Raw genomic sequence first — 21,882 nt, 5'->3', positions numbered from 1 at the left:
TCAGTGTCTTCGCCTTGTAAACCACACCCCTTTCTGGTGCTACACCGACAAACCACGCCTCCTTTCTAACATTATCCAACCAAGCCACCCCTCTCTCACAGCTAAAGACACGCCTCCTTCCGACATCATGCCAGTAAGCCATGCCCCCTTTCTACTGGTAGTGGCAGTGGGGTTTGCTGGGAATCATAGTTTTGATAGAGTGCGCAGAAGGAAGGATGAAAAAGTAAATGGAGCAGTGGGCAGAGGAGGACGGTGCAACAAGGAGCAGTGAATGGGGCCAGAAACAAGCCGGGGGGCTCTCTAGGCATATTCCACTTTTTTTAGGTCCTTGGCTAACTCGTTTAAGTTACTTTAAATCTACCAGGCTGCTGGAGGCCACACCCCTTTCATTAATCCTGCCCTTTTTTTAATATTTTGTGTTTCAATCTAATAAAATTAGTAAATAGAAGAACAAAAGCCAAAAAAAAAAGGGGGGGGGGGCACCCCATTGTGTAGATTCACAATAGGTATGTACCCGATCACCACACCAATGTGAGATACTTACCTTCTGGAGTTAACCCTCTGCACTCTCAACCCGAATCATCATGCAGCTGAGACCGATCAATGAAGAGGAATAAAGGAAAAGATGGGTTCACAGAGGGGCTGCTGGATGCATGAAGTAAGATGACTACAGGCAATGCCCAGGACAAATGCATAGAATGTCGGGACGTGTTTCAGCGCAGACGTGTGCCTTCCTCAGGTCCAACAAATACGCTGCTGAAGCGTCCTGAAGTGTTTGCTGTGCATGGACAGGAAACACTTCAGGACGCTTCAGAAGCTTATGTGTTGGACCTGAGGAAGACGCATCAGGACATTACAGAAGCTTATTTGTTGGACCTGAGGATGGCGCATCAGGACGCTTCAGAAGCTTATGTGTTGGACCTGAGGAAGACGCATCAGGACATTACAGAAGCTTATTTGTTGGACCTGAGGAAGGCGCATCAGGACGTTACAGAAGCTTATTTGTTGGACCTGAGGATGGCGCATCAGGACGTTACAGAAGCTTATTTGTTGGACCTGAGGAAGGCGCATCAGGACGTTACAGAAGCTTATTTGTTGGACCTGAGGAAGGCACATCAGGATGTTACAGAAGCTTGTTGGACCTGAGGAAGGCACATCAGGACGCCTCAGCTTATTTGTTGGATTTGAGTAAGACTCATCAGTACACTTTAGTATATGTTGGATCTGAGGAAGGCGCATCAGGACGCTTCAGAAGCTTATTTGTTGGATCTGAGGAAGACGAATGTCTGCACCAAAGCGCGTTGTCCCATTTTATTATTAAAGTTGATTGTTGTCCTGTGCATCGCCTGTGGTCATCTTCCTTCATGCATTCATCAGCGCCTCTGTGAACCCATCTTTTCCTTTATTCCTCTCAACAGTAAAAAAAAATATGTTTGTCTACTTTGTGGTTTGTAAGTCTCAAAATCCATCTTTAATTCTTACAGAAAATCCCGGTAAGAACTCTGAGGTGAACGTCATATTACCCATAAAATATAAAGTAGAAGGAGATATCATAGAGCGCTCCTTAGAAGAAGACATACTCACCCTTATTGTACATCCAGAACTTCACAATACAGAGCTATCGTATAATAATCCCCCTGATTATACGGAACCTTCTCCTGACCAATTACAGATTGTTACCACAAGGACAGATCCGAAAGATGGAGAAAGGATTCAATGTGGTGAATGTGGAAAACAGTTTACAAGAGGATCAGAACTTTTTACACACTTAAGAAATCACACAGGAGAAAAACTGTGTTTATATTCAGAATGTGGAAAATATTTTACGAAGAAATCACAGTTTGTTACACCTAAAATAATTCGCAATGGAGAGAAGCCGTATTCATGTTCAGAATGTGGGAAATGTTATATGAAGAAATCACTGCTTATTATACATGAGAGAAGTCACACGGGAGAGAAGCCGTATTCATGTTCAGAATGTGGGAAAAGTTTTACAAGTAACTCAAATCTGGTTCGACACGAGAGAATTCACACAGGAGAGAAGCCATATTCATGTCCAGAATGTGGGAAATGTTTTATAAGTAGATCATATCTTGTTAGACATGCGAGAAGTCACACCGGAGAAAAGCCATATCCGTGTTTACAATGCGGGAAATGTTTTAAGGATCAATCAAATCTTGTTAAACACGAGAGAGGACACACAGGAGAGAATCTATATTCGTTGGGAAACTGATTTGGGTCCCTTGTCTGATGATGACTGGTCTACCGTTTTAGCCCTAACTCCTTATTTGTCTCTCTCTGAGGCAAATCGCTTGTCTCAGTTGTATCTGTTGCATAGGGTATACAAAACACCAGCACTCCTCCATAGGATTGGTATAAGATGTGACTCTACAGGCCCTTGGTGCGGTCAATTAAATGCTCATTTAATACATATGATGTGGGACTGTCCCCACCTTGTCTCTACTCCTAATTCATAGGGTGTATGGAATTACATTATCTTTCACCCCTAGGGTGTGTATTCTGGGCCTTATTGGGTGTGATTCTTGCCCCTCTGGTGTTGGGATTGGGATGTTACGAATGTTGTACCAGGCGAGGAAGTTAATTGCCCAATACTGGATTAGAGCAAGTCCTCCCTCCATTGTGGATTTAACTGTCCGGCTGTCGCTCATTGTGCGTTTGGAAAAGGGTATAAATGAGAAAAGGAAAGCTAATCGTAAATTCCAGGCGGTTTGGGGACCGTGGTTGAATGCTTTTGATGGACAATCAGATAATCATTAACCCCTTAACGACGCAGGACGTATATTTACGTCCTGCGCCGGCTCCCGCGATATGAAGCGGGATCGTGCCACGATCCCGCATCATATCGCGTCGGTCCCGGCGCTCATCAACGGCCGGGACCTGCGGCTAATACCACACATCGCCGATTGCGGCGATGTGCGATATTAACCCTTTAGAAGCGGCGGTCAAAGCTGACCGCCGCTTCTAAAACGAAAGTGAAAGTGACCCGGCTGCTCAGTTGGGCTGTTCGGGACCGCCGCAGTGAAAGCGCGGCGTCCCAAACAGCTGACAGGACGCCGGGAGGGCCCTTACCTGCCTCCTCGGTGTCTGATCGGCGAATGACTGCTCCGTGCCTGAGATCCAGGCAGGAGCAGTCAAGCGCCGATAACACTAATCACAGGCGTGTTAATACACACCAGTGATCAGCATAGGAGATCAGTGTGTGCAGTGTTATAGGTCCCTATGGGATAACAATGATCAGTATAAAAGATCAGTGTGTGCAGTGTTATAGGTCCCTATGGGATAACAATGATCAGTATAAAAGATCAGTGTGTGCAGTGTTATAGGTCCTTATGGGATAACAATGATCAGTGTAAGAGATCAGTGTGTGCAGTGTTATAGGTCCCTATGGGAGCTATAACACTGCAAAAAAAAGTACAAAAAAAGTGTTAATAAAGGTCATTTAACCCCTTCCCTAATAAAAGTTTGAATCACCCCCCTTTTCCCATAAAAAAAATAAAACAGTGTAAATAAAAATATGGTATCGCCGCGTGCGTAAATGTCCGAACTATAAAAATATATCATTAATTAAACCGCACGGTCAATGGCGTACGCGCAAAACAATTCCAAAGTCAAAAAAAGCGCATTTTTGGTCACTTTTTATACCATTAAAAAATGAATAAAAAGTGATCAAAACATCAGATCAAAACAAAAATCATACCAATAAAAACTTCAGATCACGGCGCAAAAAATGAGTCCTCATACCGCCCTGTACGTGGAAAAATAAAGTTATAGGGGTCAGAAGATGACATTTTTAAATGTATAAATTTTCCTGCATGTAGTTATGATTTTTTCCAGAAGTGCGACAATATCCAACCTAAATAAGTAGGGGATCATTTTAACCGTATGGACCTACAGAATAATGATAAGGTGTAATTTTTACCGAAATATGCACTGCGTAGAAACGGAAGCCCCCAAAAGTTACAAAATGGCGTTTTTTCTTCGATTTTGTCGCACAATGATTTTTTTTCCGTTTCGCCGTGCATTTTTGGGTAAAATGACTAATGTCACTGCAAAGTAGAATTGGCGACGCAAAAAATAAGCCATAATATGGATTTTTAGGTGGAAAATTGAAAGGGTTATGATTTTTAAAAGGTAAGGAGGAAAAAACGAAAGTGCAAAAACGGAAAAACCCTGAGTCCTTAAGGGGTTAATAGGTATCTCCTTTGACTGGATGGCTGTGAGGATGGAGTGGAATGGGAGCTATTGCTCCACTTGATTGGCGCCTGGTGTTCCGTGACCTGCTATATGTCCGTGCCGTCTCTCCTTTATGTTTCCGATTATGTCCGCATGACCTCCTACAGAATCGATTTGGGGTTCATATATTGTCATACGGCTTTTTATCGCGGTGCTTTCTACTAATGGACGGCTTCTTTGTTGTTCTTTTTGTAGTCGTTTGGTGGACAAAGGGTTGGGATGTATGTCTCTGGGGTGGTGGGTCTGGGTGTTTGATGATGTATGGGTATTTGTTGTTAAAATTGTAAAATGTTTTAATAAAAATATCTGATTTAAAAAAAAGAAGCCATATTCTTGTTCACAATGTGGGAAATGTTATACGGATAAATCGACTCTTACTAGACATGAGAGAAGTCAGACTAAAAAAGACCATATTCCTGCTCAGAATGTGGGAAATGTTTTACAAATAAGTCACATTTTCTGATACATGACATAAGTCACGCAGGGAGAAGCCATTTTCATGTTCAGAAAAGAAGACGCTTTATTGGAGGCAACAGAAAATTGCACTAGACTTGTCAGTAAAAGCAGAAAAAGGAAGAGACCACTGTGGTTCTCAGCAGAAGTGGCCAAAATCATTAAAAACAAAAAAAAACTAGCATTAAGTCATTATAAAACAACCCAGAGCAATGAAGATAGGGAAATCTACAAGACTAGGCAGAAAGAGGCCAAGCAAGTTCTAAGAACTTCTAAAGCACAGGCAGAAGAAAAACTAGCTCAGTCTGTGAAAAAAGGGGTTAAGACATTCTTCAGATATATAAATGAAAAAAGGAAATCAAAACAAGGAATAACTAAATTAAAAACAAAGGAAGGAAGGTGTGTAGAAGAGAAGAAAGGGCGAGCCGACTGCCTTAATGATGACTCCTGTTCAGTTTTTACAGAAGAAAAAGAAGGAAAAGGACCTCCATTAGAGAGATAAACTAAGGAATCGTTTGATGCATGTGTCTTTACAGAGGAAGAGGTTCTACGTTTGCTTTCTAAAGTGAAGACAAATCACAGGGGCCTGATGGGATACACCCAAAATTATTAAAAGAGTTTAGTGGTGAGCGAGCAAAACCGTTAGCAGATTTATTTAACCAATCAATGGTAACAGGAGCCGTCCCGGAAGATTGGAAATTAGCAAATGTCTTGCCCATTCACAAGAAAGGTAGTAGGGAGGAATCAGGTGACTATAGGCCAGTAAGTCTGACATCAATAGTGGGGAAGTTAATGGAAACCCTACTAAAGGATAGGATTGTGGAACATCTAAAATCCCATGGATTGCAAGATGAAAATCAACATGGGTTTACTTCAGGGAGATCATTTCACAGCAACAAAAAACTGTCAGATTAAAGGTTCCTCTCTAGGTATCACAGCAACTGAAAATAACCTTTTTCTAAAACATATATACTTTAATGGTATGCTTTAAAATGAGAATAACTAAAGCAAAAATAAACTATAATTGGTGACATATAGGTGAAAAAATATATCAAATAACGAGACACAGGTCCTATTGTTAGATGGGCAGCACCCTATGAGAGAGATAATGTACCACAACCGTCGATCACTGCGGATATATCAGTGGTACAATTAGATACATTCTCATATATATTCAATGGTGCTACTCATTATCTAGGACCTCTCCCCACACCACGTGAGAAAGGTGATAAGATAAATGTTACAATTTGGTATCCGTTCCGACGCGTTTCCCCCCAACTCGTGGGGTTTCTCAAGGAACTAATGGGATACAATCAACAGTCATAAAAATCGTCTCTGGTGTTTTTAGATTGTCTCTGATGCAGTAGGTGCCTGAATAAAAAAAATACATAAACACACTATTTGCATCTCTCTCGGTCCAGCATAAAAACTGCTAAATACATACATGAAAGAAATGAAAATAAAAGGATATTTATATAGAAACTCTCCCCAGGAGGGGTACATACCATAACTTGATTGACATCACTCTCAAGGCAGATAAATTATGGACAGTCTATTGTACTGCATCTCCAAAGAAGAAGCACTAGATAAACAAGCAGCAGTACATGTCCGTCAGTTTTTAAACCACATTGCATTAACACAATCAAGCAGGGGGGACATGATATAACAAGGTACCCAGCTGTGATACATACCTATCTTATGCCCGCCTTGTACCAACAATGGATACCGAGCGCCAGGATAAGCGCACTCTTTAATCACCGGCGGCATGTGTGTGGCTCAGTACACTGCCATTAAATACACCGGCCGGCATACATTTCCGGGGTAGCACCGATTCACTTCCGGTATTTACCCGACTGTGTAATGCGCATGCGTGACTTCCCTGCTTCTGAAAGTGTTTTCTATGATGTCACTCAGATCAAGCGCAGGCGCATTCGGATTTCACAGCGCTCACATCAGTGTCTCCGTGTGTGCCTATTGCGCATGATCGGAGCTACTCCCGATCATGTGACCGTCATGTGATTTTGGTGTTTAAAAACAATATGGTAAAGAATGGACCAAGTCAGTCCACTCTATCCCATAGTGTACAAACAAGGTAAGTATGAACTGTTGTCCATCGGGGAGGTTTATATTGAAAAAGATGTAAATTTATTATTATTACAGGACACCATAGATGGTAATTATTATGAAGGTTTGTGATTATGTCCGCAGATTTGGATGTGCTTATGATCACCAAATCCATTGTCCTTCCATATTGGTTAATCAAAAGGAGAGAGAGGTGGTTATAGAAAAAGAAGCTGTAAGAAAATAATAAAAATAATAATACTAACACTTAGAGTAGCAAAAAAAGAAGATCTATCATTCTGGTCATATATTGAGATGATATAGCTACCCAGAGTAATAATATGTCATACCTTCCTCTTAAATCTATACCTGTTTCGGATCCCTGTTGATCTTATCATTAATCCCAGCAAAATCAAGTTTTATGACTATATCTTGTTAGGGAAGATAGATGTAATACGGGCTCCAGAACTTATGTAAAGGAAAAGAAAAAGATAAGAATGAACAAAAATGGGGAGACAGCGGTGCCCCCCTAAATCTAAATCCTCAACCCTCTGTCCCTACCTTTTGAGGGACCCACCTCCTTAGCAGGGTGGCCTCAACCACGAGGACTTTCCCTCCCTTACTAAGTGATGGATCTATCCGGTTCACATCCTACAGAAAGGAAAATGGGACGAATGTCTTTGGCGATCCCATCCCCGCAAATCTATAATCACAGCCTGTCATCAAATTATAGTTAGTCTTCATAATGTTCACCAAATAAATTTTAGCTCCTACGTTGGAGACAAATAGATACCCTAAAACAAGGGGGGAGAGAACAAGGCAATTTATCACATCTCCTAGTCTCCTGTAGCCTAAGCTAATCCTCCTTTATCATCCAATGAAGTGACACTGTAAATTATCCCTGTTCGATAAAGGGTGTGAATAAAAGGCTCTCATTTAAGCCATAAGGTCTCACTGTCTTCAGTCTGAAAATCCATTCGGCCTCCTTCCTCAAAATCTTTCTATCCGTATCACCTCTCCTTATACTCGATCTGATGACCTCTATCACCTGAAATGTTAATACCTTAGGGTCTCCATTGTGTTGTTCCCACACATGTTTGGCTATAGAAGTGTCATGTCTGTGTCGTATGTCACCTAGATGTTCACCCACCCTCCTTCGTATCTCACGGCTCGTTTTCCCCACATAACCTAATGGGCATGTACATCTACATAAATAGACCACTCCACTTGTTTTACAGTTTGCGAAGTCCCTAATCTTAAATTCTTCACCTGTATGATCGTTCTTAAAGGTTTTGGATTTGTCCATAAAAGGGCATGCTATACAGTTCCCTCCACATCTAAAAGTGCCTATAGGCTTTCTTGCCAACCATGATCCTGATACTTCTTCTCTTTCGAAGTGGCTATGGACCACAAAGTCCATGATGGATCTTCCTCTTCGAAAAGTAATGGACGGGTGGTCAGATAACACATCTTTCAAGTGAGGGTCAGTTTTTAGAATGCCCCAGTATCGACCCAAAATCTTTTTAACCTGTTCTGATCTTTCATCAAATGTGCCTATCAGGCGGATCTGTTTGTTTTTATTGGGTGGTCTCTTTTTAGGAGTTAGAAGGTCTGTCCTATCACTCTTAAGTGCATGTTTAAAGGCTTTCCTAAGGACCCTATCGGGATACCCCCTTTCTTGAAACCTCTTTCTCAGGTCAGCCGACTGTCTAATAAAGTCCTCCCTATCTGAGCAATTGCGTCTCAGTCGTAAATACTGACCCTTGGGGATCCCGTGTTTCTGAGGGTTGGGGTGGTGACTCTCGTATCTTAATAAGTTATTGGTCGCCGTGGGTTTCCTATATATGCTCGTCCTAAGGCTCCCCCTTCCGTCTTTCTCAATTAGCACATCCAAAAACGGGAGGGATACAGAGCTGCTTTCTGATGTAAACCGCAGCCCAATAGGATTATGATTGAGGGATGATACAAACTCCTTAAACAAAGCCTCCGTACCTTTCCACAATATAAACACGTCGTCTATGTATCTTCCCCAATATAGAATTTTTGATGTATACTGGTTTTCCTCCTCTCCAAAGACAATGTTATCCTCCCACCGGCAGATAAAGGGGGAAACCTGGTTATCTTACCCATTGACAAATATAAGACCATGTGTTTAGACCTTCTTCGGGACAGGGATGGATATGCTGTACTTACCTCGGATCCGACTGATGAATTCTTATTGGAACTAGAAAATGTGCTTGTTGATGCCTTAGATAAAAGACTGATTGATAGGGATGAGTTTAAATTCCTCCTCCCCAATAAACCACAAATAGCGACTTTTTACGCGTTGCCAAAGGTCCATAAGGGGCTTCATCCTCTAAAAGGACGACCAATTGTATCAGGTGTCTCATCAATCACACAGAATTGTGGCATATATGTAGCCAGGATCCTGAGAGAGTTTGTAACTGCCCTTCCCTCTTATATTAGGGACACTTCTGACTTATTGCAAAAACTTGACGGGATAACAGTGGAAACAGATGTTCTACTAGCATCAATAGATGTAGAGGCCTTGTATAGTAGTATACCACACGAATGGGGTTTAAAAGCCACTGAACACTATTTAAGGTCTCGAGGTATCCCCTGTCAAGAACATAGTCGCTTTGTTTTATCCCTCCTCCAATTTGTTTTGCAACATAACTATTTCATATTTGACCGTCGTATCTACCACCAACTCAGGGGCACAGCGATGGGGAGCCCTTGTGCCCCCACATACGCAAACGTGACCCTGGGTTGGTGGGAGGATAACATTGTCTTTGGAGAGGAGGAAAACCAGTATACATCAAAAATTCTATATTGGGGAAGATACATAGACGACGTGTTTATATTGTGGAAAGGTACGGAGGCTTTGTTTAAGGAGTTTGTATCATCCCTCAATCATAATCCTATTGGGCTGCGGTTTACATCAGAAAGCAGCTCTGTATCCCTCCCGTTTTTGGATGTGCTAATTGAGAAAGACGGAAGGGGGAGCCTTAGGACGAGCATATATAGGAAACCCACGGCGACCAATAACTTATTAAGATACGAGAGTCACCACCCCAACCCTCAGAAACACGGGATCCCCAAGGGTCAGTATTTACGACTGAGACGCAATTGCTCAGATAGGGAGGACTTTATTAGACAGTCGGCTGACCTGAGAAAGAGGTTTCAAGAAAGGGGGTATCCCGATAGGGTCCTTAGGAAAGCCTTTAAACATGCACTTAAGAGTGATAGGACAGACCTTCTAACTCCTAAAAAGAGACCACCCAATAACAACAAACAGATCCGCCTGATAGGCACATTTGATGAAAGATCAGAACAGGTTAAAAAGATTTTGGGTCGATACTGGGGCATTCTAAAAACTGACCCTCACTTGAAAGATGTGTTATCTGACCACCCGTCCATTACTTTTCGAAGAGGAAGATCCATCAGGGACTTTGTGGTCCATAGCCACTTCGAAAGAGAAGAAGTATCAGGATCATGGTTGGCAAGAAAGCCTATAGGCACTTTTAGATGTGGAGGGAACTGTATAGCATGCCCTTTTATGGACAAATCCAAAACCTTTAAGAACGATCATACAGGTGAAGAATTTAAGATTAGGGACTTCGCAAACTGTAAAACAAGTGGAGTGGTCTATTTATGTAGATGTACATGCCCATTAGGTTATGTGGGGAAAACGAGCCGTGAGATACGAAGGAGGGTGGGTGAACATCTAGGTGACATACGACACAGACATGACACTTCTATAGCCAAACATGTGTGGGAACAACACAATGGAGACCCTAAGGTATTAACATTTCAGGTGATAGAGGTCATCAGATCGAGTATAAGGAGAGGTGATACGGATAGAAAGATTTTGAGGAAGGAGGCCGAATGGATTTTCAGACTGAAGACAGTGAGACCTTATGGCTTAAATGAGAGCCTTTTATTCACACCCTTTATCGAACAGGGATAATTTACAGTGTCACTTCATTGGATGATAAAGGAGGATTAGCTTAGGCTACAGGAGACTAGGAGATGTGATAAATTGCCTTGTTCTCTCCCCCCTTGTTTTAGGGTATCTATTTGTCTCCAACGTAGGAGCTAAAATTTATTTGGTGAACATTATGAAGACTAACTATAATTTGATGACAGGCTGTGATTATAGATTTGCGGGGATGGGATCGCCAAAGACATTCGTCCCATTTTCCTTTCTGTAGGATGTGAACCGGATAGATCCATCACTTAGTAAGGGAGGGAAAGTCCTCGTGGTTGAGGCCACCCTGCTAAGGAGGTGGGTCCCTCAAAAGGTAGGGACAGAGGGTTGAGGATTTAGATTTAGGGGGGCACCGCTGTCTCCCCATTTTTGTTCATTCTTATCTTTTTCTTTTCCTTTACATAAGTTCTGGAGCCCGTATTACATCTATCTTCCCTAACAAGATATAGTCATAAAACTTGATTTTGCTGGGATTAATGATAAGATCAACAGGGATCCGAAACAGGTATAGATTTAAGAGGAAGGTATGACATATTATTACTCTGGGTAGCTATATCATCTCAATATATGACCAGAATGATAGATCTTCTTTTTTTTGCTACTCTAAGTGTTAGTATTATTATTTTTATTATTTTCTTACAGCTTCTTTTTCTATAACCACCTCTCTCTCCTTTTGATTAACCAATATGGAAGGACAATGGATTTGGTGATCATAAGCACATCCAAATCTGCGGACATAATCACAAACCTTCATAATAATTACCATCTATGGTGTCCTGTAATAATAATAAATTTACATCTTTTTCAATATAAACCTCCCCGATGGACAACAGTTCATACTTACCTTGTTTGTACACTATGGGATAGAGTGGACTGACTTGGTCCATTCTTTACCATATTGTTTTTAAACACCAAAATCACATGACGGTCACATGATCGGGAGTAGCTCCGATCATGCGCAATAGGCACACACGGAGACACTGATGTGAGCGCTGTGAAATCCGAATGCGCCTGCGCTTGATCTGAGTGACATCATAGAAAACACTTTCAGAAGCAGGGAAGTCACGCATGCGCATTACACAGTCGGGTAAATACCGGAAGTGAATCGGTGCTACCCCGGAAATGTATGCCGGCCGGTGTATTTAATGGCAGTGTACTGAGCCACACACATGCCGCCGGTGATTAAAGAGTGCGCTTATCCTGGCGCTCGGTATCCATTGTTGGTACAAGGCGGGCATAAGATAGGTATGTATCACAGCTGGGTACCTTGTTATATCATGTCCCGCCTGCTTGATTGTGTTAATGCAATGTGGTTTAAAAACTGACGGACATGTACTGCTGCTTGTTTATCTAGTGCTTCTTCTTTGGAGATGCAGTACAATAGACTGTCCATAATTTATCTGCCTTGAGAGTGATGTCAATCAAGTTATGGTATGTACCCCTCCTGGGGAGAGTTTCTATATAAATATCCTTTTATTTTCATTTCTTTCATGTATGTATTTAGCAGTTTTTATGCTGGACCGAGAGAGATGCAAATAGTGTGTTTATGTATTTTTTTTATTCAGGCACCTACTGCATCAGAGACAATCTAATAACACCAGAGACGATTTTTATGACTGTTGATTGTATCCCATTAGTTCCTTGAGAAACCCCACGAGTTGGGGGGAAACGGATACCAAATTGTAACATTTATCTTATCACCTTTCTCACGTGGTGTGGGGAGAGGTCCTAGATAATGAGTAGCACCATTGAATATATATGAGAATGTATCTAATTGTACCACTGATATATCCGCAGTGATCGACGGTTGTGGTACATTATCTCTCTCATAGGGTGCTGCCCATCTAACAATAGGACCTGTGTCTCGTTATTTGATATATTTTTTCACCTATAGGTCACCAATTATAGTTTATTTTTGCTTTAGTTATTCTCATTTTAAAGCATACCATTAAAGTATATATGTTTTAGAAAAAGGTTATTTTCAGTTGCTGTGATACCTTCAGGGAGATCATGTCAAACAAATCTTATTGATTTTTTTTGACTGGGTGACTAAAATAATAGATGGCGGAGGGGCAGTAGACATTGCATATCTAGATTTTAGTAAGGCTTTTCACACTGTCCCACATAGAAGACTTATCAATAAACTACAGTCATTGAGCTTGGACTCCAATATTGTTGAGTGGATTAGGCAGTGGCTGAGTGACAGACAACAGAGGGTTGTCGTCAATGGAGAATATTCAGAACGAGATCTTGTCACCAGTGGGGACCTCAGGGATCTGTTCTGGGACCAGTATTGTTTAATATCTTCATTAGTGATATTACAGAAGGTCTCGATGGTTTTGGTCTTTTTGCTGATGACACAAAGATATGTAACAGGGTTGATGTTCCTGGAGGGATCCGCCAAATGGAAAAGGATTTAGGCAAACTAGAAGAATGGTCAGAACTCTGGACACTGAAATTTAATGTGGATAAGTGCAAGATAATGGACCTGGGGCGTAAAAACCCTCGGGCAGAATATAGAATATGTGATACAGTCCTGACCTCAGTATCAGAGGGATTTAGGAGGAATTATTTCAGAAGATTTAAAGGTAGGAAGACAATGTAATAGAGCAGCAGGAGATCATAGCAGAATGCTTGGATGTATAGGGAGAGGTATAATCAGTAGAAAGAGAGAAGTGCTCATGGGTGTATAGGGAGAGGTATAAGCAGCAGAGAGAGAAGTGCTCATGGGTGTATAGGTAGAGGTATAAGCAGTAGAAAGAGAGAAGTGCTCATGCATGTATAGGGAGAGGTATAAGCAGCAGAGAGAAGTGCTCATGGGTGTATAGGTAGAGGTATAAGCAGTAGAAAGAGAGAAGTGCTCATGGGTGTATAGGGAGAGGGATAAGCAGCAGAAAGAGAAGTGTTCATGGATGTATAGGGAGAGGTATAAGCAGTAGAAAGAGAGAAGTGCTCATGCATGTATAGGGAGAAGTATAAGCAGTAGAGAGAGAGAAGCGTTCATGGATGTATAGGGAGAGGTATAAGCAGTAGAGAGAAGTGCTCATGCTGCTGTACAGAACACTGGTGAGACCTCACTTGGAGTATTGTGCGCAGTACTGGAGGCCGTATCTCCAGAAGGATATAGATACTTTAGAGAGAGTTCAAAGAAGATACTAAACTAGTACATGGATTGCAGGATAAAACTTACCAGGAAAGAATAAAAGGACCTTAACATGTATAGAAGAAAGAAGAGACAGAGGGAGATGATAGAGACTTTAAAATACATAAAGGGAATCAACACGGTAAAGGAGGAGAAGAGATATAAGAGAAGAAAAACTACCACAAGAGGACATAGTGTTATATAGAGGACATAGTGTTATATATAGAGGACATAGTGTTTTATATATAGAGGACATAGTGTTATATAGAGGACATAGTGTTATATAGAGGACATAGTGTTATATAGAGGACATAGTGTTATATATAGAGGACATAGTGTTATATATAGGACATGGTGTTATATATAGAGGACATAGTGTTATATAGAGGACATAGTTATAAATTAGAGGGGCAAAGGTTTCTGCAGTAATATCAGGAAGTATTACTTTACTGAGAGAGTAGTGGATACATGGAATAGCTTTCCTGCAGAAGTGGTCGCTGCAAATACAGTGAAGGAGTTTAAACATGCATGGGATAAGCATAAGGCTATCCTTCATATAAGACAGGGATAGGTATAAGGCTATCCTTCATATAAGATAGGGATAGGTATAAGGCTATCCTTCATATAAGATAGAGATAGGTATAAGGCTATCCTTCATATAAGATAGAGATAGGTATAAGGCTATCCTTCATATAAGATAGGGATAAGCATAAGGCTATCCTTCATATAAGATAGGGATAAGCATAAGGCTATCCTTCATATAAGATAGGGATATGTATAAGGTTATCCTTCATATAAGACAGGGATAGGTATAAGGCTATCCTTCATATAAGATAGGGATAGGTATAAGGCTATCCTTCATATAAGATAGGGATAGGTATAAGGCTATCCTTCATATAAGATAGGGATAGGTATAAGGTTATCCTTCATATAAGACAGGGATAGGTATAAGGCTATCCTTCATATAAGATAGGGATAGGTATAAGGCTATCCTTCATATAAGATAGAGATAGGCATAAGGCTATCCTTCATATAAGATAGAGATAGGCATAAGGCTATCCTTCATATAAGATAGAGATAGGCATAAGGCTATCCTTCATATAAGATAGAGATAGGCATAAGGCTATCCTTCATATAAGATAGAGATAGGTATAAGGCTATTCTTCATATAAGATAGGGATAAGCATAAGGCTATCCTTCATATAAGATAGAGATAGGCATAAGGCTATCCTTCATATAAGATAGAGATAGGCATAAGGCTATCCTTCATATAAGATAGGGCCAGGGACTATTCATAGTATTCAGATTATTGGGCAGACTAGATGGGCCAAATGGTTCTTATCTGCCGACACCTTCTATGTTTCTATGTGGAAAATGTTTTACACAAAATTGGAGATAAGACATTTTAATGTTTTATACGTGGAAATATTTTTACATTTTTGTAAGGGTAAACTAACGTATGCACTGACTGTGGAAACAAAGATTGCTATTCTACACAAAAAAGAGAGTGCTTCAAGTGCCGTTATCCCAATGGTACAACACCAACACCGGTGCACAAATCTACGTGATGTCTGGAGCAGCCTACGTCTACCCCGTGGCTCAAAGGATTTGCGGCGGCGAATTAAATCAATTAAAGGGGTACTCCGGTGCTTACACATCTTATCCCCTATCCAAAGGATAGGGGATAAGATGCCTGATCGCGTTTGTAATCAGTCCCCGGAGCGTGTTCGGACTGATTACAAACGGGGTGCCGCGTGCATGATCACGGGCGCCCCCAGCTGCGGGACTCCCGCGATCAGGCATCTTATCCCCTATCCTTTGGATAGGGGATAAGATGTGTAAGCGCCGGAGTACCCCTTTAAGGAGATCTTCAGGGAACCTCCATGGGCCAGAAGATCGTCCAGAGTCTTCAGAAAAGACACACCTAGAGAGGGCGCTCTTGGCTAAAGTTATATAACATTCCAGACAAGGTATATAAAATAACAAAGGCTTCATTGGAGTAAAGATCGGACAACGGTCCAGCCCTGAAGAAGAGGGTTGGATCCTTGAAACGCGTTGATTTTTACTTCAATAAAACCTGTTGCTATTTTTTATATCTTGTCCGGAATTCACTATTGGATGCTATAATTATATATAATTAGCCAGAAGCGCCAGACGTCTGGATTTTCAGAAGACTCCCAAGGACCTCCTGGCCAAACGAGATTTCCCAAGGGCCTGTGTCTTTAAAGGGGTACTCTGCTGGGTACTGAGCTGGGGTCATGCCATCACGCCCCGCCCCCTTGTGCTGTCGACGTGATGACGAGGAAGGAGAGCGCCGGCCATACAGGGGATCCCTGAACGGAGAAGACACCGAGGCAGCAGGTAAGGTCCCTCCCGGTGTCCTGTAAGCACTAACCCGGCTATTCAGTCGGGCTGTTCGGGACGCCGCGGTGAAATCGCTGAACAGCCGGGTTAGTGTCACTTTCCCTTCAGACGCGGCGGCAGCTTTGATCGCCGCGTCTGAAGGGTTAATACAGGGCATCACCGCGATCGGTGATGTCCTGTATTAGCCACGGGTCCCGGCCACTGATGGTCGCAGGGACCGCCGCGATAGGGGTGTATTCGCCGTATAAGACGCACCGACTTTTTCCCCCCAGTTTTGGGGAAGAAAAAGTGCATCTTATACGGCGGAAAATACGGTAATTATATTGATCATTAGACTGCTATATTGAGATTACAGGCTCAAGTTGCATAATATTTTACAGTTGTTACATTTATTATTGTTTTTTTTATTTATTTTGTATTATTTAATATTATTTAGGGGGGTACAAGTGCCCTGTACATTCCCTATTTAATTTATTATCATTGCATATTAAAAAATATTAACTAATATTTTAAACCAAATATCTTTGACCTTGAGCCCCATTTTTCTTTTAACAGATTTGTAAATTACTTCTATTAAAAAAATCTTAATCCTTCCAGTACTTATTAGCTGCTGAATACTACAGAGGAAATTCTTTTCTTTTTGGAACACGGAGCTCTCTGCTGACATCACGAGCACAGTTCTCTCTGCTGACATCTCTGTCCATTTTAAGAACTGTCCAGAGTGGGAGAAAATCCCCCATGGAAAACATATGCTGCTCTGGACGGTTCCTAAAATGGACAGAGATGTCAGCAGAGAGCACTGTGCTCGTGATGTCAGCAGAGAGCTCCGTGTTCCAAAAAGAAAAGAATTTCCTCTGTAGTATTCAGCAGCTAATAAGTACTGGAAGGATTAAGATTTTTTTAATTTTCTGGCACCAGTTGAAAAAAAAAAAAGTTTTCCACCGGAGTACCCCTTTAAGCTATTTCTTTTTCACTTTTTTGAGACACTGTCACGAATCCTGTTGCAGTTCCCAAAAAGTAAGAATTTTTGGAACGCTTGGACATATCCATTGTGTCTTCCGATAACTCTGTGTGCATTGTAACATCAGCAGGTATTTGCCAACAACCAGGAATACTTTCTGCACAATTATTGTAGTGTTAAAAAATTTACAAAATCCACTAGTGTGTTTTTAAATGGGCGCGGTCAGATCCAAAAATATTATTATATGTTGTTACTGATGAATATTAACTCCTACGGACCAAGGGCGTACAGGTACGCCCTGACATCCTGGTACTTGAGGACCAAGGGCGTACCTGTATGTCCGTGGGAATTCCCTGCCGCGAATCATTCAGCTGGCACCCTGCTGGAAAATACGGATGATCGGAGCTGCTACGGATCAGATCCCCCTGCTCTGCCCACTCCAGGAAGTCCGGGCAGAGCAGGGGAAGATGGTGGCGATCGTGCGGGGGCTGTTGATGCGGGGGGGACACTGGCGGCAGTTACCTGAGATCACGTGGTGATTGGGGATCGGCAGCAGAAAGGAGGCGGCGGTGAAGATCGCTGTAAAGTGATTTTCACTGCTGCTTCTAGGAGTTTCAAAACTACAACCCCCAGCATGCCCAGACAGCCTTTGCAACATTGGTAGGGCCACAGTTTGGAGACCACTGTGCAGTGGTCTCCAGACTGTGCTCTTCCAGATGTTGCAGAACTACAACTCCCAGCATTCCTGGACAGTCTCGCCATGCTGGGAGTTGTAGTTTTGCAACATCTGGAAGGGCACAATTTGGAGACCACTACAATTTAAAGCACACAGAGACTGTCCAGGCATGCTGGGAGTTGTATCTGGTGGTTGAAATTTTTTTATTGGACCTGAAAATGAAAATTTTTTATTTTTTCACTAAAATGCTGGTATCATCCCAAAAAGCCCCCCGAAATTTTTAACCCCATTTCTTCTGAGTATGGAAATACCCCATATGAGGATGTAAAGGGCTCTACGGGCGAACTACAATGCTCAGAAGAGGAGGAGTGCCATTGGGCTTTCGGAGAGAGAATTTGATTGGAATAGAAGTCGGAGGCCATGTGCGTTTAAAAAGCCCCCATAGTGCCAGAACAATGGACCCCCCCCCACATGTGACCCCATTTTGGAAACTACACCCCTCATGTAATGTAATAAGGGGTCTGACAGATTTTTGGAACAGTGGTCTGTGAAAATGAAAAATGTTATTTTTAATTTGCTCAGCCCTCTGTTCCAAAGATCTGTCAAACGCCAGTGGGGTGTAAATTTTTCATTTTCACGTCCGACTTTACCGAAAATTCGTCAAACACCTGTGGGGCGTTAAGGCTCACTGTACCCCTTGTTACATTCCAAAATAGTATGCCAGGTGTTTTTTTTATTTATTTTTTGTTCTGGCACCATAGGGGCTTCCTAAATGTGACATGCCCCCCAAAAACCATTTCAGTAAAACTCACTCTCCAAAATCCCTTAACTTCTGAGCCCTCTAGTGTACCCACAGAGAACTTCACGTTCACATACAAGGTATTTCCTTACTCAAGAGAAATTGGGTTACAAATTTTGGGGGGATTTATCTCCTTTTACCCCTTGTAAAAATTGCAATGCAAAAAAATATAATTTAAAACTGGGTCTACAAGAACATGTTCATGTACAAAATGGAGATTTTGAATTTTCTCCTTCATTTGCTGCTATTCCTTTGAAACACCTAAAGGGTTAACAAACTTTCTGTCATTTTGGATACTTTGGGGGGTGCAGTTTTTTTTATAATGGGGTCATTTGTGGGGTATTTCTAATATGAAGACCCTTCAAATCCACTTGAAACCTGAACTGGTCCCTGAAAAATTCTGATATTGAAAATTTTGTGAAAAATTGGAAAATTGCTGCTGAACTTTGAAGCCCTCTGGTGTCTTCCAAAAAGTAAAAACTTCTCAACTTTATGATGCAAATATAAAGTAGACATATTGTATCTGTGAATCAATATATAATTTATTTGGAATGTCTATTTTTCTTACAAGTAGAAAGCTTCAAAGTTAGAAAAATGCAAAATTTTCAAATTTTTCACAACATTTTAGAATTTTTCACCAAGAAATGATGAAACTATCGACAAAAATTTACCGCTATGTTAAAGTAGAATATGTCACGAATCAAATTCAGAAGTAAAAGCATCCCAGAGTAATAAATGCTTAAAGTGACAGTGGTCAGATGTGCAAAAAATGGTCTGGTCCTTAAGGTGAAAATGAGCTTGGTCCTTAAGGGGTTAAATACTTTTTGTAAAAAAATAAAAATAAAAAAAATGTAGATGTTTAAAAAAGAAAATCCCCTCCGAAGACCAGACAGACAGACATTTCTGCTGCAGCCGGCTTGGGGATTGCGGTGGGAATCCAGTGACAGGACCCTCGCGATCAGACATCTTAAGATGGATAAGATGTTTTTGCCGGAGTACCCCTTTACCTTTTAAACCACTTTAAAACTACCCGAATACCTTCCTTGGTGACCCGAGCAGTGTTATACACATGTGATGGACGGATGGGAAGAGTCACGTTTTTGGATTTTGTGCCAACCGAAAGTAAATTATTTGTTCAAAACCCCTGATGACTCTACTGGTTTAGTGAAACATGTTGGCTGGGCATTTTCTTGTTTTTTAAGATGTTTGCATGCACCCGCAGTGTTTAGGTAGTCAGCAGCTACCAATGTTTTGGACACATTTATCCACATTGACCTCATTTGACGAGTGGTTAAAATACTCAGTGTGACCGAGTCAGGCGCAACTACTATAGACTGTACAAAAGAGGAGTGAGGACCCTGATCACAAGAGCTTACAATCTATGAGGAGGAGACAAGAGGAGTGAGGATCCTGATCACAAGAGCTTACAATCTATGAGGAGACAAGAGGAGTGAGGATCCTGATCACAAGAGCTTACAATCTATGAGGAGACAAGAGGAGTGAGGATCCTGATCACAAGAGCTTACAATCTATGAGGAGGAGACAAGAGGAGTGAGGACCCTGATCACAAGAGCTTACAATCTATGAGGAGGAGACAAGAGGAGTGAGGATCCTGATCACAAGAGCTTACAATCTATGAGGAGGAGACAAGAGGAGTGAGGATCCTGATCACAAGAGCTTACAATCTATGAGGAGGAGACAAGAGCAGTGAGGATCCTGATCACAAGAGCTTACAATCTATGAGGAGACAAGAGGAGTGAGGACCCTGATCACAAGAGCTTACAATCTATGAGGAGACAAGAGGAGTGAGGACCCTGATCACAAGAGCTTACAATCTATGAGGAGACAAGAGGAGTGAGGATCCTGATCACAAGAGCTTACAATCTATGAGGAGACAAGAGGAGTGAGGATCCTGATCACAAGAGCTTACAATCTATGAGGAGACAAGAGGAGTGAGGATCCTGATCACAAGAGCTTACAATCTATGAGGAGACAAGAGGAGTGAGGATCCTGATCACAAGAGCTTACAATCTATGAGGAGACAAGAGCAGTGAGGATCCTGATCACAAGAGCTTACAATCTATGAGGAGACAAGAGGAGTGAGGACCCTGATCACAAGAGCTTACAATCTATGAGGAGACAAGAGGAGTGAGGATCCTGATCACAAGAGCTTACAATCTATGAGGAGACAAGAGGAGTGAGGACCCTGATCACAAGAGCTTACAATCTATGAGGAGGAGACAAGAGGAGTGAGGACCCTGATCACAAGAGCTTACAATCTATGAGGAGACAAGAGGAGTGAGGATCCTGATCACAAGAGCTTACAATCTATAAGGAGGAGACAAGAGGAGTGAGGATCCTGATCACAAGAGCTTACAATCTATGAGGAGGAGGAGACAAGAGGAGTGAGGATCCTGATCACAAGAGCTTACAATCTATGAGGAGACAAGAGGAGTGAGGATCCTGATCACAAGAGCTTACAATCTATGAGGAGGAGACAAGAGGAGTGAGGATCCTGATCACAAGAGCTTACAATCTATGAGGAGGAGGAGACAAGAGGAGTGAGGATCCTGATCACAAGAGCTTACAATCTATGAGGAGGAGAGAAGAGGAGTGAGGATCCTGATCACAAGAGCTTACAATCTATGAGGAGACAAGAGGAGTGAGGATCCTGATCACAAGAGCTTACAATCTATGAGGAGGAGACAAGAGGAGTGAGGATCCTGAGCACAAGAGCTTACAATCTATGAGGAGGAGACAAGAGGAGTGAGGATCCTGATCACAAGAGCTTACAATCTATGAGGAGACAAGAGGAGTGAGGACCCTGATCACAAGAGCTTACAATCTATGAGGAGACAAGAGGAGTGAGGATCCTGAGCACAAGAGCTTACAATCTATGAGGAGGAGACAAGAGGAGCGAGGATCCTGATCACAAGAGCTTACAATCTATGAGGAGGAGACAAGAGGAGTGAGGATCCTGATCACAAGAGCTTACAATCTATGAGGAGACAAGAGGAGTGAGGACCCTGATCACAAGAGCTTACAATCTATAAGGAGGAGACAAGAGGAGTGAGGATCCTGATCACAAGAGCTTACAATCTATGAGGAGACAAGAGGAGTGAGGATCCTGATCACAAGAGCTTACAATCTATGAGGAGGAGACAAGAGGAGTGAGGATCCT

At 41.9% G+C, this 21,882-nt stretch overlaps 1 protein-coding gene across 1 annotated transcript in view; it reads left to right on the top strand.

Moving 5' to 3' along the window:
* The window catches only part of LOC130296905 (uncharacterized), a 43,764-nt gene that overhangs the window by 9,212 nt on the left and 12,670 nt on the right, over positions 1-21,882 (top strand). The window contains exons 7-11 of the mRNA XM_056548952.1: positions 1,485-2,220; positions 2,511-2,713; positions 8,844-10,678; positions 10,983-11,056; positions 11,166-11,176. Coding sequence (XP_056404927.1) covers positions 1,485-2,220; positions 2,511-2,713; positions 8,844-10,678; positions 10,983-11,056; positions 11,166-11,176 — 2,859 coding nt within the window. The remainder of the gene's footprint in view (positions 1-1,484; positions 2,221-2,510; positions 2,714-8,843; positions 10,679-10,982; positions 11,057-11,165; positions 11,177-21,882) is intronic.

This window comes from Hyla sarda, chromosome 12, assembly GCF_029499605.1.
Source record: "Hyla sarda isolate aHylSar1 chromosome 12, aHylSar1.hap1, whole genome shotgun sequence".
NCBI classification, from domain to species: domain Eukaryota; kingdom Metazoa; phylum Chordata; class Amphibia; order Anura; family Hylidae; genus Hyla; species Hyla sarda.
Note: the sequence above shows the minus strand (reverse complement) of the source record. Positions and strands in the feature narration are given on the sequence as shown.